The sequence below is a fragment of the Sminthopsis crassicaudata genome, chromosome 5 (genome assembly GCF_048593235.1).
Source record: "Sminthopsis crassicaudata isolate SCR6 chromosome 5, ASM4859323v1, whole genome shotgun sequence".
Classification (NCBI taxonomy): domain Eukaryota; kingdom Metazoa; phylum Chordata; class Mammalia; order Dasyuromorphia; family Dasyuridae; genus Sminthopsis; species Sminthopsis crassicaudata.
The window spans coordinates 18934270-18959743 of NC_133621.1; the positions used below are offsets into that span (position 1 = coordinate 18934270).

A 25474-nucleotide genomic window follows, 5' to 3' on the forward strand; every position below is an offset into this window, starting at 1 on the left:
TTCCTTAGCATTTACTGTGAGGTGAATACTTTGAAGATTAGACCCATTTTACAGATGAGTAAACTATAAAGTTCAGATAAATTAGACAAGTGACAAAGCTGGGACTTAAGTCTTCTGACCCTTGTTCTTTCTCTTGTGTCTGAAATTAGGTAGTTTAGTTTATATCTCCCTGAAATTACTGTGCTGATTTTAAATGATACTTATAAACTAAGGCATGTTCTAGAAGCTTTATTTGACAACATTTGATTAGTGATTTTTTTTTTTTTTTAATCGAATTGAACATCACAGGGCCCAAAAATATTGACTAGCTTTCAGGGCGATGAAAGAACTAACAAGTGGGACTGGAAAAAGCAATTGTGAATGGAAACCTCTGGAGAATAAGGCCAGAGAAAGGCAGATGTATTGATTTGTACAAGGAAGGAATTTGGTGAAGATTACTGGCAAAAATTTCATAAGATTATTAAAGGGATGGATTGTGAAAATTTCGTAAACTAATCACAAAGTTAATGGGCCTTCATCAAGATCCCTTGTGGGTTCATGACCCACAGTTTAAGAACCCAGGGGCTGGATGGTAGTACAGTTAAGTAGATCCAGAACTGGATGAGAGTTAGCTTTTCAGGAGCTTTCTACTGGAGGGCTGCAAGGAACTCTACTTTTAACATTTTTATCAGCATCTGGGAGGTGGGTATGGACATGCTTATCAAATTTGCAGTAATATAGAGTTGGAAAAGCAAGCGCTGAATAATAGAGCCAGGATTTGGAAATAGTTGATAGCTTAAAATTGGGAGTAAATCTTGATTCGATTCCATCTAGGGTCATTTTAAAGTCTTAGACTTGGGTTCAGTTAACAAGTAGAGGACTGGGAGTAGAAGTACAAAAAGTGAAACAATCCCAACTTACAAAGAGGGAGACAATAGGTACAAACTAACTCTACACACCACCAAGGGAAATAATATACAAAGTAGTCAAATGCAAGATTGTTTGATAGGGAGGGCAAGATAAAGGCTTCATAAGGAAAGCAGTACCTGGGGTGAGGAGGAAAGGACTCTCAGAGGATGTCCAGTCCATTTTTCTGGATCAACAAGTAGGAAAAAAAAAAAGTCACTCTCTCAAGGCAGGAAGGGTAAGTAAGTGCAAAAGGGAGCCACCTGAGTTGGTTGAGGAGGGGGTCAGATAGCCAGAACCAATATGTCTTTGGCTGCCTGGTAGAGGATTCAGAGGACCAGTGGAAAATGAGGCAGGGAGACCAGTTAGGAGGCTGTCTCAGTAATCCAGTGAGAGGTAATGAGAGTCTGAATCAAGAAAGGGTTGTGGAGAAAGATGTGAGAATCTGCAGTGTAGATACAGCAAGATTTGGCAACTGATAAGACGTGGGATAAAGGAGAATAAGGAGGCCAGAACAATTGAGTATCACAACTCTTACCTGCCATCTAGGGAAGGGGGTGGTGGGAAGGAGGGAAAAATTTGGAATTAAGTTTTGCAGGGGTCAATGGTGAAAATTATCCATGCATATGTTTTGTAAATAAAAAGCTTTAATAATAAAAAAAGACAAAAAAAATCACAAATCTGAGGCACTGCCTTCAACATAAACAGGAAAATTTGGGGGATAGAAAAGACATTAAGGAGGAAAGGTAAAAAGTTCAGTGTGAGACATGTCAAGTTTAAGGTTTCTCTGGGACATCCAGTTTGAAATGTCCTCTAGACAGTTAGCTTTGCAGGAGTAAGGAATGTTCAGAGAAGAGATTGGGGCAGGAATCATCTACACAGAATTGGTGGCCACTGGGGGAGAAGACAAAGGATCCTGGACAAGTTGGAGGAATATGAGCCCCGACATGGTCAGATGGAAGGAAGAGAAAGTATCCAGGAGAATGTAAACAGTGTCAGGACTGAGGAATGACCTTCAGATTTGGGGATGAAAACTCTGGTCAGTGGAGAGAGCCAGATTAGAAAGAACTAAATGAATAAAAGGAGAGAAAATGAAGGCAGCTTTTTCAAGGAGTTTGGCAAAGAAAGGGAGGATAGATAGAGGATAGATTACTCAAGATGTATAGTGAAATAAAGGTGTATTTTTTGTTTGTTTTGTTTTTTTAAACAGAATGGAGGAAACTTGAGCATATATGAAGTCAGAAGGGAAGGAACCAATTCACAAGGATAGATTTTTTTCACAGCTCCTAAGTTAGGGAAGATAAGACTAGAAAGTTTATCTGAAAAAAATCTGGAGGGTCTTAGTGGTCTATAAGATAAATAGGAGTTAAAAAATGCATTGGATGGAGTTGTGAGTATTCTCTCCAGAGATGCAGTTCAGAGCCTTCTGCAGTGACCTTTGTCCAGGCTGTCCTATAAATAAATAAATAGCCATTGAGGAGCTCACCCACTGTTTGTCCTGGCTTTTTTCAGCAAAGCCCAGGATGGGTCCGGTCCATTCCTCCCTCTGGCCATATGACCAGCTCTCTTTCTCTGCTGGCCTCCCATCTCTCTCATGATCATCTCTTAGGCCACTTCTCTCACACAGTCCTTGAAAGTAATGTATCGATTATGTTTCTGCCACCTCGTGCCAGCCCTTCAGATGACCCCACAATTTTAAATCTTCAGAGATGGTTGTGTTGCGTGATTCATAGCCCTGCAGCTTCAGAGGGAAATTTTGGCTGCTGGAAAATGGGCCTTTGTTTCTTGGTAGACTGTGAAACAGTGTGGGAACATCCGTGACAGTTCACTGAATGTGAACCTGCATTAAAAGAGGAAATGTCTGGGGACCAGCGAGGTGAATGGGCTTTCATTAGTCTTCTTATTTGAAAACATTCTCATGGTTTGGTTCATCCAACTATAAATCAGTTCCACTTGAGGCCAAAGTGTTTGGGCAGAAATCTTTTGTTCTTCTTTTCAAATGAATACCCTCACTTAGAGGGATGCCCAGGGAGAGCAGAGCTGAGAATTTGTCTCAACTTTGAACTAGTCTGGAAGCTTCCTGAGGGCAAGGACTATGGCTTATTGTTCTTTGTGTCTTCTGACTTGGTTTCTTGTTCTATGAATATCTATGAATAAATTAGTTATACTTACTTGTTGGAATTGATATTTGGAAGTTATGGGGTTATCAGAATTTAGTGTGATTCCAGAATTTTAATAAAGAACTGGCATTAAGGTTATTCAGATAATGTAAAAAAAACTACAGCCATTTGCTGTACAAAAGAAGTTGATTGCCTGAAATAAAGTCAGTGCCAGTAGTAGTTCTATATTAAGTATGATGGTTTTCACTTTACTTAATAATCTTGTCTGGAGGATAAAATATAAACTCCCTTTATTTGGCTCTTGACAACCTTCTCAGAGTTGCCATGCTCTAACTGTCCTCCCTTTGTGTCCCTACAGGCTCTGTGGATTGGTGAGCCCATCCTGGAACATCATTTCACCAACCTTAATCCCCACCTTAATCCCCACTCCCCACTAGCTTCTCCCTGTCCTTTTCATTGGTTTTTGCTTCTGTGTGTATTCCTGGCCCTGAGCCTAAGGTCTTTCACATAGGAAACCTATGTCTGTGTACTCCCTGGGCTCCATCTATCCCTCAGGCTGCATGATTCAGCCATACTCATCTCTCTGCTTCTCCCTGTGAGACTCCCGTTCCTGGCTTGAGTTGGCTCTTCCACCATGTTGCAAAGGCACTTCTTGACCTTCTAGAGGCTGTCTTCTTCCAGACTGAGCCTAAGTGCACCCTTTTGTGCCATCTGCTCCAGCTGCTAGATTTGTTCTCTAGCTGTTGTCTCCCCCTTCAAATGGAGCTGCCTCAGGAGCAGAGACGAATTAATCCTCTGTGTCCTCAGGGCTAGCACAGTGCCTGGCTCAGGCCTGTCTTAAGGCTGTGGATTGATTGGTTAGTAGAATAAGAACTGCTCTGATCTGTACCAGTCACCTTAACGTTCTGCAGAGAACTTTGTGCATGCCCTCATTCACATAAGCCTCTCGGCCACCCTATAACTTGAGTATGGCAAACCTTGGTCCCCATATTACAGATAGGGCAGCCAGGATTCAGAAAGATAAAGGGAGTCCACAGGGAGAAAGTGCCAGGGGCTCTTAGACATCGGCTGCCAATGCAGACCACCCTCCTTCTCTGCAGCTACAGGTCTAGCTCTGCTGCAGGTACCAAGAGATTAAGGGACATCTGCAAAGTCACATTGCCACTCAACCCAAAGCTTCCTGTCTCTCTGCTCTACCACACAAAACCTGGTGTAACAGAAAACACATGGAGGAGGGGATTACTTGCTAGAGAAGCTTGATACCTTCTCTCAGAGAAAAGACAGGCTGTGATGGACGGCTCCTCTTCCCTTCCTCTCATTCACTTCTAAACTCTTCCTAGTCTGGCTTCCGGTTTTATCACTTAGTTCAACCAAACCTGCCCTCTCTGAGCTCAGTCCGATAACTTTTTCTCAGGGCTCACCCTCTTTGAGCTCCCCGCACCTTTGAACATTCAGTCATACACTTCCCCTCGATGCCATCTTCTCTGTAAGGTTTGATGATGATGCTCTTGCTTGGTTCTCCTCCTACCTCTCTGACCGCTTCTTTGGTCTCCTTTGCAGAATCTGCATCAAGGTCATGTCCGTTAGCCATCAGTGCACCTCAGGATTCCGTCCTGAAGCCTTCTCTCTTCTCCCTCTCTACAATTTTACTTGGTAATCTCACTAGAGAATTACTGTCTGTGCAAATGATTCTCAAATCTGCCTGTTGGATATTTGGAACTGCATGCCTCATGACAGTTAAACTCGGTGTGAGTTTATGGAACTCGGAGTCAGAATCTGTAAACATTTAAGTACCTACTATGTGCCAAGTACTGTGCTAAGTACTTGGAATACCAAAAAAGGCCTAAGTTGATCCCCGCCCTCAAGGAGCTCACAGCCTCACTAGGTAGACAGCACATACAAGGGAGCTGAAAAGGATGGGGATGGAGGAGGGTGGCGTTGAGGGATGATAAAGTCATTTATGGAGCTGGGCTGGGAAATGAGGGGAGGAAGGGAGAGTTTTAGAAGCAATTCATCTTTGGCAATCATGAAGAGCAGCAAAGGAGCCAGATGGGAAAGGATTGCCTTATCTTTCCTCACTGTACTCTCCCTCTTCCTAACTCCCTGTCATTGTCAGGGCACCAGCATCCTCCCAATCATCCAGGCCTTTACCTCGATGGTGCCCTCAGTGCTTCATTCTCTGGTTCTTCCACTATCCAGTCAGTTGCTAATTTTGTAGTTTCTTCCTTTTATGCTCCCTTCTCTCCTCTGACACTGCTGTTTCCTCCCTCATCACCTCCCTCCTGAACTGTTGCAGAGTACACCACAGGCCATCATCCACTTGGGCGTTAATAGATCTCCTTAAGCCCAGGGCTAACCTTGTCTCACTCATTCTATCAACTCCAGGGGCTCCCTATCACCTCTAGACCAAATGTAAACTCTTGTGTTTGGTTTTTAAAGCCTCTCACAAACCATTCCCTTCCTCCTTTTCCAATCTGCTTCCGTCTCATTCCCTTCCACATATTCCCAGTCCCATAATGTTGGCCACCTGGCCCTCCCGTCTCCCAGCTCTTAGTGTTTGCTTGGGCTTTCCCCATGCTTCCTACTCTCTGCTTCCTGGCTTATCTGGCTCTCTGAAGTCTTCCTTTTACGAGACACTCTTCCTAGGCCTGCTACATCCCAGTGCCTTCCATTGGAAATTATCTGTTTTGTCTTGTATCTCTCTTATTTGTACAAAGCATGTTGTTTCCTTGTAGACTTTGAACTCCTTGAGAAAGGACTGGTTTTTGCCCTTTTTTGTATCCCAGGTCTTATTCCAATGAGTAGGATATAGTAGTAACTGAATTAATGCCTGTTGATTTGATTTTTTTAAAATCACCTAAAGATGCCTTTAAAAATTGTCAGTTTTCCTGTTACCCTTAAATGTTGTTCTGCGTACCAGCCCCAAAGTCAGGAGGACCTGAATTCAAATCCAGCCTTAGACACTTAGCACTTATTATTTGTATATCCCTGGGCAAGTCACTTAACCCCAATTTCCTCATCAAAAATAAAAAAATTATTCATCCTTCATTTTCAAAGAAATAATAAATGACATCATGGGTAATGTTTTAACTTGCACTTGAGCAAAGCAGAGTTACATAAAATCAGCCTCACTCTCTCTGCCTAAGTCATCAGTTGTGAAGACCCTTAATTGGGATTTCATGAGCATGAACATAAATGTCGCATAAGGAAGTCTGCAGTGTGACATTAATTTTGAATGATAAGATAATTATGAATTCAAATCTGAATGAACAAACAGGCTCCAGGAACATATTACATGAATTTTTAAAATCACAATATCTTTTTTTTTTTTTTAAGTCACTGTGGTGAAATGTTTCAGTGAACTGGAATATTTAAAAGGTTATCCTAATAATGAATCAAAGTTCTGAGGGGATTTTCTTTAGAGCAATTTAATATTGTTGTCATTAGATATTATAGTATTACTCTTAGGCAATATTATTTTAAGAAAATTTCCACTTCCTTTGTAAAAGATGAAAAAGTTCGTGTACTCTGTTTTTAATGTTGTTCTCTTCCTATTATGTTTCATTCTTGTAGTGATTAATGGATTCCAGGAAGTTGCTTTGCAGCAGCATATAGAGATGTTTTTCCACTTGAGACCTATAAGGAGGTAAGATTGGCTGTCAAATTTGTCTTAATATTTAAAATAAATTTCATTATGTTAGCTAACTTACAATTGTTTTTCAAATTTCAAATCATTGAGGGGAAAGCAAGCCAAAGCAAAAAGGCATCTAAGACTGGCCAAGTCTTTGGAAATCCCTCCAGAGACTTAGAAGGAAAAAACATACTGACACTTAAAACGCTTGGTTATGAAAAGCATACAGGGAAAAAGTACTTTGTGAAACAAACATCACTTATAATCATCTAGACTGATGACAGATGATGCGTTTGTTAAGCATCGGGGTGCGGTAGTGGACAGAGAACTGAACACTAACCCTGTTAATCAAACCTGGCTTCAGACCCCTACTCCCTGTGTAACCTGAGCAAGTCATTTAAACCTGTCTGCCTCAGTTTGCTCATCTGTCAAATGGAATTTCCTCCTAAATAACAAATCACTCCACTGTCTTTGTCAAGAAAACCTCAGATGGGGTCACAAAGAGTCAGACATGACAAAGACCCTGCCTTCTAATGGAGGAGACAACGAGTAAAGGGAACCAGAAACCAGGAAGGAATCAGACATATGGGTTCCTCAGACCTGGGGCCTTGGTGAAATGGGAGCCAAGAGAGAAGCTAGAGGTGGAGTGGCTGGTGAGGAGATGGAGTCACCCCAAGGGGAGTCAAGCTTGCAGTAGGGTCGAGGGAGGAGGGGCCACGGCCCTCATGAAGGTTGTGTGCCCCAGACTTGCCATTCAGAAAAACGGGCCTTGCCACCATCATATTTTAATAGATGAGCTTGAAATGGAAGCCAATGTTGCCTTTAGTGTTCCATTTGAGAAGTGAGATTTTTTTTAATGGAATGAATCAATCACGAAGCATTAATTAAGCACCAGCTATGTACTAAGCACTGCTTTGGCAAGTATTGTATCAGGGGGTACAAAGATAAAAATGATTTAGTCCCTGCCATCAAGGAAATTCCTCCTGTTCCTACTTAGTGACAAGGTTGCCCATTTGTGGTTGAAGCAGTTTTTGGGCTCTTTTGGACATCTTGTAGCAACATTTGGACACCTTATATCCATTTTGCTCATCTAAGAAATGGTGATAATCCAAATCAGCATCTGTAGCTTTATTTTCCTTTTTTGTTTGTTTGTTTTTTTTCTGTCATCTGTTTACACCTTATAATAACTCACATTGTAGTAGTTGTAATTATTTGTAGTGGTTTCTCATTTTTTAAAACTCTTTCCATTTGATTCTAATTTTGACCTTCAGTATGATGACAACGTGACCATATAAACAGCTGATTCCAAAATAATTTTTGTGCTGTTACAATATAGTCTTTTTCAGTGATGTTGTTCAGTACTTGCTACGTCCAATGCCTTTCACCTTTCTTTTTTGAAGAAAGGGATGGTAGACTGGTTTGAGTCTTCTGGGTAATGTACCAGGCTTTGGTCTCTCATTTCTTAGTCCCACACCATATTTTCCAATCTTATTTTATGCTTTCCTCCTCATACCATTGATGTCTTTGGGCCTCAAGGGGAACGTCAACTCAGTTTGGAGGATCTTGTCAAGCTTACCATAGATTTCAGAAAAGAATATTCTTTACTTGGACTTCTCTTAGAAGTTATATTACCCAGAAATAGTGTTCTATTTTAATCATATCTATTTGAATCATTTTGTACCTTTACTTTTATTCTTCTTTATGCCTTAATGGATAACAAAACCTTTTTTATATACCTATAAGGTTATGTCTAGAGAAAATATTACCCCTCTGGCTTCTTCACTCGAGAACTCTCTCAGGAGCTGAGGCCGTAAATGCTCTGAGACCTTTCTATTTTGCAGTGCACCCAGATTTCTTTGGACAGCATCCCAGAGAGAGGGTGAGCATTTGTCCTTGTACTTTGGTCCCCTTGGTGTTTGTTGGGTGTGACCAGGCCTAGTGAAATGTGCTGTGGAAGGGGGGTCGGTTTGGGTTTGTCCATTGGGCTGGGATAATTCTTTTGTACCTAATTGAAAGCGTATGATGATGAAATTTTAAATTGTAATAAACTAATTCGAATTTTACTTACAATTACATTTTGTGTATTGATTTTTAGAAGAAAAATGGAGAATTTTGAAAATCTCTCAGATTGGTGTTCCTGAGTGCAGGTGTCCCAAAAGTCTCAGTGCAGCTGGAAGTTTTTATCCGCCTCAAGCAGCACTAAGACTTTTGGGACACTCTGTCAAGTCCATTCTTGATGATGCCTGTGGGGGCCGTCGTTTTGTGTGTCGTCAGTGCACGGTTTTTAACAAATATCTCAAGATGTCTTCCCCTTTGTCATAGAACCCGCATACCCGTGGCAAGGTAGCATGTCATAGTGCAGAGAATTAGAGAGATCTGGATTCCAATCCCACCCTGGACCCTGGGGTGGGCCTCCTACCTCCTCTAAGCCTTCTTTCTTATATGTGAAGATGGCCTAAGGTGGGTGAGGACCAGAGGAGAGAAGGTCTAGAAGTGCTTTAAGACATTCTTCTGGGACTCCTTTACCCTTCTTAACTGGTCTCTCCTGAGGGCCCCATCCCCATCCCAGAGGCACCAAGGTATTTGTAGACTCCACGTGCTGGAAGCATCTCCATCTCCACGTGGCCCAGCAGAACCGATTCTCTTTTCCCAGACCCTTGCTGATTTCCCACTTGCTGCTGTCACATCATCCTCCTTAAACTCACCTGTTCTCAGCCTTGATGGTCCCTCTCAACTCCATGCTCCTCCATCTCACACATGGTCACCAGATCCCATCCTATCCATCTTCAGAACTCAGACACACACAGCCCATCAGCCACCCTCACCACCTCTCCTGGCAGTGACCCTTTTGTCTCCTTGCCTCCAGTCTTTCCACACCAGGCCATGCTCCACGGGCCACCAGAAATTGTCCTGGACCTCCCCTGTCTAATATAAAAAGCTCTAAGTCTCCTCTGCAGAGATCCCGCCTGTGACTTCCCTCCATTTACACTGCAGTCTGGCCCTGTGGACTTTTGGATGTTCTGTACACAAGAGATTTCATCTCCCTCTTTGTAGTTTGGTCCCTGGAGGGCTCTCCTTCTTCCCCTCTGCCTTTCTGATCTCTGAACTTGCTTTTGATCTCCACAGCTGCTACTGCCAGTCCTCCCCAAATTACATTGTATTCATTTTGTGTGTACTCTGCAAATAATGAAATGTGTACATGTTGTCTCCCCCAGTCGAATGGAGTTCTTTGAGGATTAAGGACTATTCCACTTTTGTCTCTGTACCCCCAGCTCGCCTGGCACATAGGAGTTGCATAATACACGCTTGCCGATTGACTGAGGATCACTGAGAGTGACTGACTGTGAAAGAGCAAATTTGCTTCTTTTAAAACTCTGTTGAAAATCTAAACTGTCATTAGCTAAAGAGAAAAAATACAATTCCCAGTTAAAAATAAATCAGTGCCAATGCTTTGAGTGTGGTTTTTGACACTGTTATTTTAAAACAAATCACGGTTAATTGATTGACAAATTTATTACCCATAGCTCATCTCTCAGATGTGACAATAAATAATTTGTTCTCTTGGAAATGTTTTACTATTTTTTTATTAGATCATAAAAACAGCGAGAAACTTGGAACCCATAAGTGAGTGACTGCCCCACCAGCCTCATGCCCTAGCCCATGCTTGCTTTTTTAAATGGACTTGAGATCTTGATGACATCTTCTCTAAAGAGATTTTCCACCCTTCCAGGATCTTACATGTTCACTCTTAGACTGAGCCAAGGGAAGCAGCAGATGCATCAAGCTCCCCAGTTGAAATCTTCTTCCCCATCCTCCCAAGGAAAGGAATACAGCGAGCCAGACCCAGACCGCCTGCCTTGTTTGTCTTTAAGAGAATAAAGCATCCCAGATTGCCGCCAGTCTCTTTAGAACTCAGAATCTAGAGCTTGCCCTTGGTGCATATATGACTTACATGCATATTATTAGAAGTGCTAGCCTGGGTTTGATTTCATCCTTTACGTACTCTGGGCTGGCCTCACTGACTGCATAAGATGTAGGAGGAAAGGTCCATCCAGTCCAGCACCTTGGACAGCAGATGTTGGACTGCCCAGTAAAAGAGAACCAGGTACACACAGTGTACTTCCAGGTCTGTGCCTTTGCCACTGGCTGTGCTGCCAGCCCCAGAAGTCAGAGAATTACACTGAAATGCAAAGAAACACATGAAAAGAGGAAAAGTCAGTTTTAATAAGCCCCTCAATTCGTTTTCAGATTTTAGTACCCTATTACATAGATAGTAAATTTTTAAAATTATTTACAGCCTCACCTAATGTTTACAAATAGCAGTGTCTTATTGTTTCACATCATTGTATATGTGACTACTTTTTTTTGTCCGCCAGGAAATCAACGAAAATTCTCTTAAGAAATTAAGTGCCTACTTGGAAAACCTCCAGAAACCGGGCTTCAAATCTTTGAAACCAACTCAGCTTACTTTTTATGTGAGAGAAACTGAGCAGACATCCTCGGATGGCCACGAATCATTGAATGTTCTAGGTGCCTTGTCTGTTTGTATGATGCTTCCGACACGGTTCACCCTCCTTGTATAGAGTAGTCATAAATGTGTGGGGAGGAATCTTTGAAAAGAGCCTCTGTCCTAGGAAAGTAAGGTGGCTCACCGAGCCCAGTGGCCACTAGCTTTGGAATCCCCAGAGCAGGATTCTCTGCCGACTTTAGAGGTGGCCACCTGTCTAGAATATGGAAGATTAGACCACATGCTTCAGGGGTTTTGAAGATTTTCTGTTTGCTAGAATGCAGGACAGTTTTCCTTTTATATCTTAGATGCATGATGTCAGTCATTCTGATGTTTAAGAAAGGATTGGAGAATATGAACAGAGAATTTGAATTGTGCTTTACTACTATGACTAGGCTAGAAAAAAAAGAGGGATGTGGTCAGACTTGTGGCTGCCCTTGCCCTGGCACTGGCCCAGCCTAGCTAGGTCAGGGTCACCACAGAGAAAATGTAATCATCTTTAAAAGAACCCTGATTTTTGCCCATCACCAACTGTTATATATGCAGGTTTCTCTTAAGAAAAGTGCTGTGTAAGTTGATGGAGAGTGACATTTATTTTTAATTTTAATAGTTTTGTTATTTCCAAAGCCCAATTCTTCTCTTTTAGGCAGAATTCACATAACTATGCATATGGAGGCATGGGAAGAGGATAACACAGGTTTCTAAGAGATTGTAGGCAGATTTCTCTAGTTCCTTCACATTCTCCATTCCAGGGCCATTGTCTGTCCCCACGACCTCTCTCCCCTCCTTAAAATCTTCAAGATAAAAACCATCAAAGTCACAGAAAGGGAACGTCATGCCTTTGATTGGACAAGACTTAACCCATCTTCTCTTGAATATTTCTTTTTGTTTTTCAAGGCAATTGGGATTAAGTGACTTGCCTAGGGTCTAAGGCTGGATTTGAACTCCAGTCTTCCTGACTTCAGGGTCGGTGCTCTGTCCACTGCACTATCCAGCTGCCCTATTCTCCTGGATGTTTCAAGGAATCTTTAAGACCTTCCACCAAGATCCAGAGAAATAAAAATTGGATTTAGATAATGAGGAATCGAAAGCCTCAGGATATTAGTAATGCCAAATATAATTTTCAGATGTTAATGGAATAAAGCAGCTCTAAAGTAGAGGGAAAAATAACATTTTATGTGCCTTAATTGTGTCCCTTGGAGTCCCAAGCTATATCCTGCATTTGTTTTACCACTGAGGATTTGAGGGATCCATGTATTTTTCTATAGACATACTCTAGAAAATAAGCTTCTTATTAATCATTTAATAACTGCAGACTTAAAATCAATGACTGGCTCAAGAAGATGATGACTAATCATGTCTTCAGATTCAAAAATCATGATAATCAATCAGACATAGATACAGCAGACCCTGGCCCTGTGGGAAAGCAAGTATGAGGTCAGAGGGAATGTTGTCCCACTACACAAAGAAAACTTAGTTTCCCATGCTAAGTGTGCCCCCACATAATTTCTCTGAAATTCTTTCTAAAAGAGAGAGGCTGGCTTTTGTTCTTCAGACTGCCAGGATTCATGGCCCCTGAGAAGGTCTTCCGTGAAATTCTAATTCATAGGACAATTTTCCTGTGACTGGGGCTATGGAGACTGACCCTAAACTTGATCCACTGACTGGGGTTGGTAACCCTTAATTTCTAAGGTGTCATGTTCTTCTACTGCCCTTTACTATAAAGGATGTACCAACCCTCAATTTTGCATAGTAGCGACGAAACTAAAAGAGAGGTTGAAGGGAGTACACAGACAGGCATATTGAGAGTGGAGGGGTGAAAGGTTTTGTTTTTTCACTAATATTTTGCCATTATAAAAATTTAATTTTAAAGTAATTAAGGATAATTTTTCATTACACACTTAGATCTTCTGAACTGTATAGAACATATATATTCGTTTTAATATGTTTTGAATGGGAAAGATTACCTTGGTGATATTAAACTGAACCCAAAATTAATTGTCATGGGATTCCATTTTTTAGGGTTCCGAGCTGTCACTTTGACTTTGCATAGTAGAGATCTCCTGAGCACCGTCTTAAATATCCTCAACTCCTGTAGCTTATCGACTAAGCACATCCGAAGCTTGAGTGCTAATGTGGCTTCCGAAGCCCCCAAGGGGGCAAAAAGGACATTTGACAGACCTATTAAATGGGACAAGACTTACTACTCCTTTACTGGATTCAAGGACCCTGAAGAAGAACTGGAAAAAGTCCAAAGAATGGAAACTTCTCTCATGTATGTAAATGCTTTTACTTAATTAAGCTGCCATTGTAGCACATATCTCAAAATCTTTTTTTTATAGAAAACTACTAAAAATAGGCTCAAACTAATTTCTTCATCCAGTAACACTATTTTTGAAATGATATATAATTCAAAGCCTCATCAGTCTCCATCTTTCATAACTTATTCTTCTTCAAATTGCAAGAATCATTTAGGGAATATTTCCTGAACATTAATTATTTTTGGAAATTGACTTCGCTTGGCTCTTTTGAAAAGCTTATGTTTATAAGACACATGACACATCTACCAGAAGGATAGCAGTTAAATAACAACAAAAAAGTTTAGTATTATAACCTTTTTTATTATTATTTGACAACTTTGATAAGTCAAATTAAAGTGGGTTTTTTTTTAATAGTTCTGATAATGTCAAATACACAAAAAGGTAAGAATTTCTTTTCCAAGAGAGTTTCTTAAAAGTTTCTAGGAAAGGATTCTGCCAACTTTTTGAAATCTGCCTCTTTAATGAAAGAAAAAAATAATACCAGTTTTCACCTTGGCAGTCTTTAAGTTGACTATTGCTGGAGCAAATTATTTTTGGAACTGATCAGTGGCACACAATCAAAAGTATCACTCTTGGTATCCGGTATAAAGAGATTCCCTGTAATATTCTTTGGCATCCACGTTCTAACAGAAATACTGAAGGCAATGCTTTACAACCCGCCAACAGATCAGCTGTTTTTCAAATTCTTTTTGCTCATCTGCTCCTCACAGATCCCAGCTTACCAAGAGTAAGACTGAATTAAGAAGGGGACTATTAAGAGGAGGGAAGGAGAGAGGAAGGGAGGACTCGTGAGCATTTATTAAGCACTTACTATTTGCTAAGAGCTGTAGTAAGCACTTTAAAAATATTCTCTCACTTTATTCATCCAACAAAACTGGAAGGTGTATATTATCTCCATCTCATAGTTGAGGAAACTGAGGCTGGCAAAGATTAAGAGGCTTGGCCAAAGTCACGTAGTTAGGAAGTCTCAGAGACTGGATTGGAATCCAGATGTTCCTAATTCTGTCTTCTGTATTTCCCAGACTTCCAACCATTCTGCCTCTTGGATTAGATTCATAAAAATGTAAATGCACAGGTGTGGCTGCCATGAAATTCCCTGGTTCCTCATGATGTTGGGCATAATTGCATGATTTTCTGCCACAAACAAAATCATTCTAAGATTTTTGGGGAAGATGTGGGTACTGAAATGTGAATTTAATGATGGTCAAGGAGTTAACTGGCAGTCAGCAGAGCTACAGAGAAGAAGGGTAGAAAAAAGGCATGGCTGGAGATATAGGACCAGGGGTCATGAGATAGGGATGGGAAGCAGAGCTACTTACATGAGGGAATGCAAAACCTCCCATGGGTATCCATGAGACTCTCTGATGTTGAGCTCAAAGGCCCATAGGTCAGGAGGAATGAGTCAGGCTAAAATGTAGAACAGATTTTCTGATGGAAACTGACCCAAGGTGAGCTGCCCAAGAAGAGCGTTGTTGGATAACATCAGGAGTCTGCCATTTTGATCCAGAGTTTGAACTGGAGACCAGTAAGAAAGAACTCAGTGACCCCACGCACAAAGGCTGAGGAAGAAACATCAGCATTGTTTAATCTGGCATGTCATGTATTCGGCTGCCTTCTTGATGCCCTTCTGAAGTTTATTTTCCCTTAAGATTTCTTACCTCGTACTAGAATTTGTACACAGAATGGCTAACCAAGCGGGCAGCAGTCTCTTGAAGGTGATGATCTTCCCAAGGTGGAGGTCTGCAGAGGCTGGCAGCGACCACGGCACAGGATAGCAACAAGCTTCCTCAGGAACAGTTTCTTTATAAAGTTTTTAATTTGCTATAAAAAAAAATGACCCTCAGGAAATGTGGGGTATCCCAAAAGTCCTTGGGAGATTTTAAAAGCTCAGGCTGCTCTGAGACTTTGAGGACACCCCGTGACTTGACACCAGAACGTTTTGCATGTTTCTACTTGTCTACCCAGATGTCTCATTTCTGCAAAGGTTCCTTTCCTGTTTCAAACACAAGTTAATTCTTGAGGGCGATCATGTCATTTAGAAGGTTAAATATGTCATCCCCCTTCCCCAACACGTCCTGGAAGGTGACCCTGCACTTCATCTCTGCCCGCCACAGGAATGCCAGGTCTTGTTAAAGAGAGTTTCCTCTGGGAGAGATGCCTGTACAGACAGCATCCAACTCCAGGAAGCCATCTGCTAATTCAATCGATCATGAGCTTGACATCCGAACCTTTGCTAATTATTACACATTAACCAATTTCCGGGCAGCTCCTAGCAGACACTTGGATTGTGAAGAAGGATTGGTCGTTTCATTCCTTATCTTGGGACAGGTAGTCGTACTCCCTAAGGTGGGACAGCAGTGAGCCAGTTCCTCCCATCAAGGGGAAAGGAGAGGCCATCTGGACACATCTCAGTGGGGTGACAAGGCCATGAGGAGGTTGTTTTCAGGCGGGAGTGGGGGGGGAGAAAGAGGGAACCCCCAGACAAATCTGATGGGGAAGACTTCAGCCTTGAAGAGACAAGAGAAGCAGGAGTTCGGCCTCGAGGAGGCTAGCTGGGCAAAGATCCTGAAATGGAACACAAAGCTCCATGTGGGAGGAAGGCTGGTTTCCTGTTCTACATGAGCCCAGGTAGTCTCTGCTTCATTCCTTTGTACAAAGGACTGTTAGAGCCCGTTGGTCCGCCATTTGATGCAAGACCAGAAAGGTTTCCTGGTCCAAAGTGTGGACAATTTGAGGCTTTTTGAGGTGAAAATGCCTCCTTTTCCACTCTGAGACCACCTTTGTGATCACTCGTTCCTTTTAGTTTGGCCTGAATTATGGTTGAGACTTTGAAGTTAATGCACCATTTATTTTATCTGTGGCTGGGAGGGGCCAGAGGGATCTGATGGCAGCTCTGAAGGGTCTCTGTGTTTGATAAAATGCATCATTTTAAACTGCCTACTGTGGGTGAGATGGACAGATTAGAAAGTGGAAGTGTCTGAAGAGCCTGATCTCTCTGGAGAGTGAGAAAAGGCATAAATACAAATAACTGTTCAAGAGAGGCTCAGAGGAAAAGGACAAAGGTCAGGTTTAGAATAAGGTTGGAGGGTAACCCCAAACAGACAGAAGATAAGGATGAATGAGTGCTGAGCCGAGACAGTGTATTGTACATCTCTTTGGGAAGTTTTACAACTTCATTTAGGCCGGCTAGGCCCTTTTTACAGTGCAGGCCCCTTTGAGGGGGGTTAATTAATTCTGTTGGTCACGTAGTAGGACCTTAGTCACATAGTAGGACATAGCACTTTAATTGGGCAATCAGTTCTCAGGGAATTTGGGTTGAGGTAGGAAGAAAATGGCCAAGTAAGGTACCGGAGACAAGCAGAGGACCACATTGGGCCGGGGACACTGAGAGCCAGCCAGGGCAAAGGAGAAGAGTCAGAGGAAGTGAGTGGTCGCTGGCTATGGTTGTCGGCTTGTGTGCTGCTGTAACACTTTCTTGACGTTGCTGGTGCCCAATTGAGCGATCGGGTTGAGCTTAGAAGGGTGTAAAGTCCAGCATCTCGGTCCCAGGCCAGTAGCTCTCTGCAGACCTCACCCTTCTGTGCCAATAGGAAGGAGAGAAAAAAGGGAAGAGAGGAGGAGAGAGAAGTATCTAGGAGGGTTACCTGTCCTTCCATGTCTTTTCTCTATGAAGCCCACAGTATGGATGGGCTTTCTTCTCTGAAGGTCTAAGACTTTTCTTCCCTCTCTCTCCCAGAAAGCTGAAAAATTAGTGTAGAGTGAATGGGATCGATGTACATTTGGTGCAGTTCAGCTCCTTGGCTGGTAATCCAGTGCTGTGCACTGGGCAGGCACCATGTGCCACTGGAGCCCCATGCCAATGGTACCCATTCAGGGCAATACTTGGAAACAAAACCCTGAAACTCCCAAGGAAGGTCTGTCCTTTTTCTCAGGGTGGGGCCACTATTTCCAGGAGGGCACATTCTGTTCTCTTCTTAGATGTGTAGTGAGAACCACAGTTCCATTTTTCATTTAGAGTTTGATCAACTACTCAGATAATTTAATCATGCTGCTTAGGATAAAATGCTGGCCCACTGCCACAGTAACAGCTTCTTCCAAAGAGTATTTGGCTATAACACATAACACATTTTCTTGTGCCCAGACACTTATTAGCAGTGTGACTCTGGACAAGTCACCTCACCCTATTTTCTCATTGTCAAATGAGCTGGAAAAGGAAATGGCCACCCACCTCAGCATCTTTGCCAAGAAAACTCTCATGGAAAGTGATGGAAGAATAACTAATCGGCTACCACCATGCCATAAGTGACCATGGTAGAGTGGGTGGTGAGGAATGACTGGCATCAGTGATTCTGGAGCCCTGTCACCTTGTGCATGGTCTGAGTCTTAACATTTCTATCATTTCAGTTTCATGTAGCTTGGTTCTGACCACCTATCTTCTCATATTGGAGTGTAACGGGATTCCTGCTGATGTTTTATTAGCTAAGAGCTAATGAAAATCTTCAGCTTGGTTGGATGTTGCCATTCTTCCATTTCCCAGACTTTTAGCATCTAAGCACCCAGCCTTACTCAGTCAGATAAATTAAGGGAGGAGTCAGTTCACTCTCCAAGCAGGCATTGGGCCATGATGGGCATTTTCATTTTTTAAAGTCCTACAGTAGTAGGAACAAGAGGATACTGTTTATTTAGTTTATGCTCAGAAAGTAAATTGTTTTATCTAGACCAAAAAAAAATGCTTCCTATTTATTTAACATAACATAGACAATAAAAGTTAATGTTTCTGTTTAGATTTTTTTCTCAATTTAAATGCCACTGTGCTTTGCACATAATAGTGTTCAAAATGAATTTGAATTTGTTGTTCTTTAGAAGCCTTTCTTCTAAGGAAGGCCTTCTTCCAGCAATTTGAGGGTAGGTTTTGGGAATCCTCAGGCTGTTCTGGTATAGGAATCATGGATCATCATGGCCTAAGGGCTATTTGACATCCTGAGGGGTTTTAGAGGAGCATGGACTGGAGAAGGACAGTGGGGTTAATGAGGAGCTTCTAGGTCTCCAGAGCTGTGATTAGACCAGAACCCTTGCTGTGCATTTGTGACAGCTCAAGACAAATTAAGTAAGGCATTCCTTCTAGCTGGCTGCATCATTCAGCCTTCAGCTTATATGCTTCTAATATGTGTATTTTGTGCCCAGCACAAAAGAATCAAAATTGAAAATAAGTTAAACAGCACACAGCCAGATAAGGTGAAGAGCCGGACCAAGAGAAAGCAGCCCGGATACCCGAGTGAAGGTTCACTTCTCTCTGGAAGTCACATGGCTTATCAGCATTGTGGCATGGACATATTTTCAGAAAAAAAGTTTCTTAACAAAGGCTTTTTTTTCCCCAAACTTCTTAAGCTGTGACAGCCATTCTTTTATAAAAGTGATTATTTTACCTAGGGAGGTCGAGCTGCAATAGTCTGCATTGATCAGGGAGAAGAATGCAAACCCATGGGAGTATCTGAAGCACAGGAGGAAAGACTTGGCAGGAAATTTGAAAAGTGCTGAAAACTCAAATGATAATGTGGAAAGATAGGAGTTTGGTGATTTTTTTTTAATAACATGATCTTAATAGAAATTTGAATATATTCACCAAAGTTTGATTTAACTGAGACTGCTTTTAACTCTACAATCCCAAATTTTTTTTTTAAACAATTAGGAGTTTTACAACTCTGAGGTACCACCTCACTCCTATCAGATTGACTAATATGACAAGAAAGTAAATTGGTAAATGTTGGTTGGAGTTGTGAGAAAACTAGGATATTAATGTATTGGTGGAGTTGTAAACTAATTAACCATTCTGGGAAGCAATTTGGAACCATGGCTAGAGACTGTAAAACTATACATGCCCTTTGATACAGAAATACCACTGTTGGGACAAAATAGTCAATAATTATAGCAATCTAGTGTTTGACAAACCCAAAGACCGTAGCTTTTGGGATAAAAATTCACTATTTGATAAAAAACTGCTGGGAGACAAGGAACACTGGGAATTGAATGTAAAATATTAGTATTACTGTCTATCTACCCAGGTCACTTATACCTTTGGAATCCAATACTTAACGTGCAATAAGAAAATTGGATTTATACACATATATTATATCTAGGTTATACTGTAACACATGTAAAATGTATGAGATTGCCTGTCATCTAGAGGAGGGAGTAGAAGGAGGAAGGGGAAAATCTGGAAAAATGAATACAAGGGATAATGTTGTAAAAAAATTGCTCATGCATATATACTATCAAAAAATGTATAATTATAAAATTAATTTTAAAAAACTGCTGGGAAAATTGGAAACCAGTATGGCAGAAACTAGGCATTGACCCACACTTAACATTGTATACTAAGATAAGGTCAAAAATGGATTCATGATGTAGGCATAAAGAACGAGATCATAAATAAATTAGAAGAACATAGGATAGTTTACCTCTCAAACCTGTGGAAGAAGAAGGAATTTATGACCAAAGAAGAACTAGAGATCATTATTGATCACAAAATAGATTATTTTGATTATATTAAATTAAAAAGGTTTTGTACAAACAAAACTAATGCAGATAAGATTAGAAGAGAAGCAATAAACTGGGAAAACATTTTTACACTCAAAGGTTCTGATAAATGCCTCATTTCCAAAATAAAGAGAGAATTGACTCTAATTTATAAGAAATTCAGCCATTCTCTAATTGATAAATGGTCAAAGGATATGAACAGACAATTCTCAGATGAAGAAATTGAAACTATTTCTAGCCATATGAAAAGATGCTCCAAGTCATTATTAATCAGAGAAATGCATATTAAGACAACTCTGAGATTGGCTAAAATGACAGGGAAAGATAATGCGGAATGTTGAAGGGGATGTGAGAAAACTGGGACGCTGATGCATTGTTGGTGGAATTGTGAATACATCCAGCCATTCTGGAGAGCGATTTGGAACTATGCTCAAAAAGTTACCAGACTGTGCATACCCTTTGATCCAGCAGTGTTACTACTGGACTTATATCCCAAAAAGATCTTAAAGAAGGGAAAGGGACCTGTATGTGCAAGAATGTTTTTGGCAGCCCTCTTTATAGTGGCTAGAAACTGGAAACTGAGTGGATGCCCATCAACTGGAGAATGGCTGAATAAGTTATAATATATGAATATTTTGGAATATTATTGTTCTGTAAGAAATGACCAGCAGGATGATTTCAGAGAGGCCTAGAGAGACTTACATGAACTGATGCTGAGTGAAATGAGCAGGACCAGGAGATCGTTGTACACTTCAGCAACAATACTATACAATGATCAATTCTGATGGATGTGGCTCTGTTCAACAATGAGATGAACCAAATCAGTTCCATTTATTCAATAATGAAGAGAATCAGCTACACCCAGAGAGAGAACTGTGGGAAATAAGTGTGGACCATAACAGTATTTCCATCATTCTGTTATTGTTTGCTTGCATTTTTGTTTTCCTTCTCAGGTTTTTTTACCTTCTTTCTAGATCTGATCTTTCTTGAGCAGCAAGATAACTGTATAAATATGTGTGTATGTATATATATATAGTATTTAACATACACTTTAACATATTTAACATGTATTGGACTACCTGCCATCTAGGGGAGAGGTGGGGGGAAGGAGGGGAAAAGTTGGAACAGAAGGTTTTGCAAGGGTCAGTGTTGAAAAACTACCCATCCGTATGTTTTGTAAATAAAAAACTATAATAAAAAATAAAATAAATAAATTCAGCGGGGGAAAAGGAAATACCACTGTTGAAAACGGGGGAATGGGAGGAAAGGAGAAAGAGAGAGGAGGAAGGGAGTGATCAAAAAAAGTGAAATGGACCTATTTGTACAAAAACATGACATCTTCTTGTGGTAGTTAAAAATTAGAAATTAAGGGGATGAAACTGAACAAGTTTTGGTATATGATTATGATGGAACATTATTGTGCTATAAGAAGTGACAAGGCAGGGTGATTTCAGAACAAATCTGGAAAGACATGAACTGATGCATAGTGAAGCGAGCAGAACCAGGAGAACGTTGTGTACAACAGCAATCTTGTTCTGTGAAGAACTGTGAATGAGTGCTATTGTTAGCAGTACAATGATCCAAGCAACCCCAAAAGACTCATGGTGAAACAGCATGTCTGCCTCCAGAGAAAGCACTGCTGTTGTCTAATTACAGACTGAAGCCTGCCATTCATTTTTTTCTCCCATTCTTTTGTTCTAGACTTCTTGTAGAAAATGACTCATGGAAATGTTTTACGTGATTGCATGTGAATGGTCTATACCAGATTATAAGTAAGCCATATCAGATGGCTTACTATGTGGAAGAGGGATAGTTTAAACTCAAAACTTTAGGAAAAAAAGTTAGAAATCATTTTAATATGCAATTGGGTGGGGGGGAATAAAATAATTTTTCAAATAATAGGAGTTTTAGTTTTGCATTCTGTGGGAGTAAATGGGCAATTCCAATGGTTACTTCCCTCTTTTTCTTTCTAGGTCCTGGTTAAATACTAATGAAAAAAGTGCCATTAAAAAGCTGGCCAATAGTTTGCCACTGAGAGAGGAACTAAACCGTTTAAAAGAAGAACTATCTCGTCAACTCCTGCTCGCAGATATCAGGTAATGCTGCAAAAACCAAACTGAGCATGTGCTGCCCCCTCACCTGGCTTTCTTCCATTGAAGTGTTTTCGTCATTTTAGAGCTGAAGGAGGGACAGAAAGAAGGACTGTCTCTCTTAGCTCCCTTTTGTATATGCAGAAGTAGGGGTCCCAGGACCACCCAGGTACTAAAGTCTGGGTTCAAACTCAGCCCCTCTGACGCCAAGGTTAGGCTGTAACCATTGGGCCATAAAGCCTCTCCATGGAGGGCAAATTATTTTATTCAGCATTCCTATGTAACCAGGACCAGGAGTATTATTGTCTCCATTTTATGTATTGGAAAAGGGGGGCTTAAAGACTTTCCCGGGTCCTCAGCAGGATTTGAACCCAAATCTCTTTCAACTCTTCCATGTTGTCTTCTGTAAAACTTGTGACCTGTCCCATAAGACTAAAGTTCTAGGCTTCCATAGCGGATTCCATCTTGGAGGCTACTCAAATAACTGAGCTCTTTAGCTCATTCCTGCATACATGGTTTGCCTGGAAGCATCACTGTTTGACTCTACAACCAGAAGACAAAGGCCCTCAGCTTCCTAGCAAGCACCCAGCTGGCAATGCACTGAATATAGGGAGAACATTAGGTTGTCCAGTGCAGATGCCATAGATAGCCAGGATAGTTCTCTTCCCTTCTCCACTATTGTTCCACTTCTCTGAGGACTTAGAAAGTCATAGGGGAAGGGGTCTCAGTGGCATTTTAACCCCTTCCTTACATACTGAAAAGGTTTTCTAGCCTTGTTACTGCCCTAGGATTGGAAGAAAGGATGTTATTCTTCCTTCCAAAGAGCTCCCCCAATCCTCCAGATTTGTTGCTCTCTCCTAGTTTGGTTCTGCCTCCTTGCAAAGTAGAAATATCCTATCGTCACTGCCAACATGTCCAGTGCACAGAACTCACATGGTCTTGGAAAGACAGGGCCCAGGTTTACTGCTCAACCGTTCAACTCACATGCCCACTTGGACTAAAAACTCGGTGTGCTCCAGGACCCCCTTTACTGCTCTCCCGCTGCTTCTCCATTTCAGCCATCTCTAGGACCAATAGGTTCCCTGGGAAGCACCAAGAATATTAATCTCTGTCCCACAACCATTCAGGGCCCAGACCATGATCTGAGTGTAGCACCAGGAGGAAGAAAGGGAAGAAGAACATATGAAGCACGTTTGTGGTGTTAGTGAAGTTGTTCAGTCATCTCCAGCTCTTCATTACAGCCTGGGCCCATAGCATACTTCCCAAGTGTATGCTCTTGTTCATTCCTTCCATGACACGCTTTATCCACTTCATTCTCTGCCGTCCCCTTTTCCTTTTGCCTTCAAATTTTACAGTTTCAGGATCTTTGTCAGTGAGTCCTGTCTTCTCATATGTGCCCAAATATTTAAACTTTAGCTTCAATATTTGACTTTCTTAATTTCTTTTAATATTGACTTGCTGTCTAAAGAACTAACCAAAGTCTCCAGCACTACTATTTAAAAGCATCAAATCTGTCACACTCAGCTCTCTTTCAGGCCAACTCTCACAGCCAGATATGACCACTGGAACAAACCAGAGGAACAAATACAGATCTTTGTCGCCAAGGGTGATGTCTGCTTTTTAATCTGCTGTCCAGATTGGCCATCACTTTCCTTCCAAGGAGCAAGCGTCTTTAATTTCATGGCTGCAGTCGCCATCTGCAGTGCCCAAGAGTACAAAAATCAGACCCTGCTTCCATTCGCCTTCTGATCGCTAGGATCGATGGGGCCAAGATCTTTGCATTTTGATATTAAGCTTCGGGGGAGTTTTTACACTCTCCTCTTTCAATCTCTTCAAGAGGCTTCTTAATTCTCCATTTTCTGCCATCAGAGAAGCTTCATTTGCATATCTGAGACTGTTGATATTTCTCCCAACAACCTTCATTCTGGCTTCTGATTCATCCAGATGTACTCTGCTTATAAGTTAAAGAAGATCATAATATGTAGCCTTGTCACCCTCCTTTTCCAATCCTAAACCAATCAGTTCTTCTGCATTCGCTTCTAATTATTTCTTCTTGGCCAATAGATTTCTCAGGAGACGAAAATCTATACCCCCATTTCTTTGAGAATTTGCCACATTTTGTTGTGATCTACACAGTCAAAGGCTTTGGTGTAGTCAATGAAACAGAAGAAGTTTTTCTCCAAAACTCCTTTGTTTTTTTTCCATAATCTTGCAATTGTTGGCTTTTTGGTCTCTCATTTCTCCTTTGAAAACTGGTCTGTTCCTCTGATCTTTCTCAGTTCACATGTGGCTGAAGCTCAGCTTGCAGCATCTTAAACTGGTGTGTGAAGTGAGTGCAGGTATTTGTTTGCTGGGATCACCTGAGTTTGGGAACTCTGAGGGGGAAGGCAGAAGTTAAGCCCAATACCAATATGGTGGATCCCCAGGAGAGCCTCTGGACCAGGTTGGAAATGAAGCCAGCTAAGACACCCATGCCCTCCACCAGCAGAATTAGGCCTCAGAGTAGTGGCTGCTCTTGCACTGGGACAAAAAACAGGGAGACCTCATCCTTAAAAAACAAACAAACAAACAAACAAAAAAAACATCTCTGCCTTGGACATTACCAGGTTCCCCACAGTCGATTCAGAAAATCAACCAAGTCCGTAACTTTCTCCTTGGTTGCTTTCTTAAAGGCTCTTGACAGTGTTGATGTGGAGATAGTCCCATGGTACACACACCTCCCAAGGGGGCTCTAGGCAACTCTAGCAAGGCATCACCATCTCCTGCCTGCCCCAACCCCCAAATATGCTGGTGACATTCTCTCTATGCCCTTTGTGCAGGTGGCAGAGGAGCTGGGGAATGGCTCACTGCTGCAGAGGTGTATCTGATAATTGTATCCCAACCCTGAGTAATTGTCAACAAGCCGGTCTTAGAGTCAAGAAAACCCAAGTTCAAATCCAACTGACCTGAAAGCAATATTAGCTTGAGGAGAATAGCAGTTAACGATTTACTCATAACAACAATAAATTGGCCTAAGCTACGTTTACAAATGAGAAAGTTGTTAACTGATATTCTCCTATGACTTCTGTGGTGTAAGGAACTCCCAGTCAGAGCCTTCCCTTCACCCATGCACATGATGAATTCACCACGATTTATGATCAGAGAGAATTGTCTGGAGAGTGGAAGTTAAGTGGTTTATCTAGAGTTGCACCGCCATTGTGTCAGAAACAGCTTGGGCCAGGGCTTCCTGACTGTTGAAGCTGTGTCTTTACAATATTAAGTTACCAGCATTCAAGCAGAAAACAAATGCCATCCAAAGTGTTTTCTGAGTGATTTTTGTCATTGGATAGGAGGGCGGAAATAACATCACAATCTTTCATTATGGTTAAAAAGAACTAACAATG

At 41.4% G+C, this 25474-nt stretch overlaps 1 protein-coding gene across 9 annotated transcripts in view; it reads left to right on the plus strand.

The window, feature by feature from the left end:
• The window catches only part of TCAIM (T cell activation inhibitor, mitochondrial), a 33110-nt gene that overhangs the window by 1916 nt on the left and 5720 nt on the right, over positions 1–25474 (plus strand). For 5 of the 9 annotated variants that reach the window (XM_074267104.1, XM_074267108.1, XM_074267105.1 and 2 more), the window contains 5 exons: positions 6579–6651; positions 8380–8515; positions 11013–11166; positions 13166–13418; positions 21975–22097. In XM_074267104.1, the coding sequence (XP_074123205.1) occupies positions 6579–6651; positions 8380–8515; positions 11013–11166; positions 13166–13418; positions 21975–22097 (739 nt within the window). Of the gene's footprint in view, positions 1–4565; positions 4659–6578; positions 6652–8379; positions 8516–8996; positions 10742–11012; positions 11167–13165; positions 13419–21974; positions 22098–25474 lie in introns of those variants that run through there. The other 4 variants (XM_074267103.1, XM_074267110.1, XM_074267111.1 and 1 more) reach the window with 3 other exon arrangements.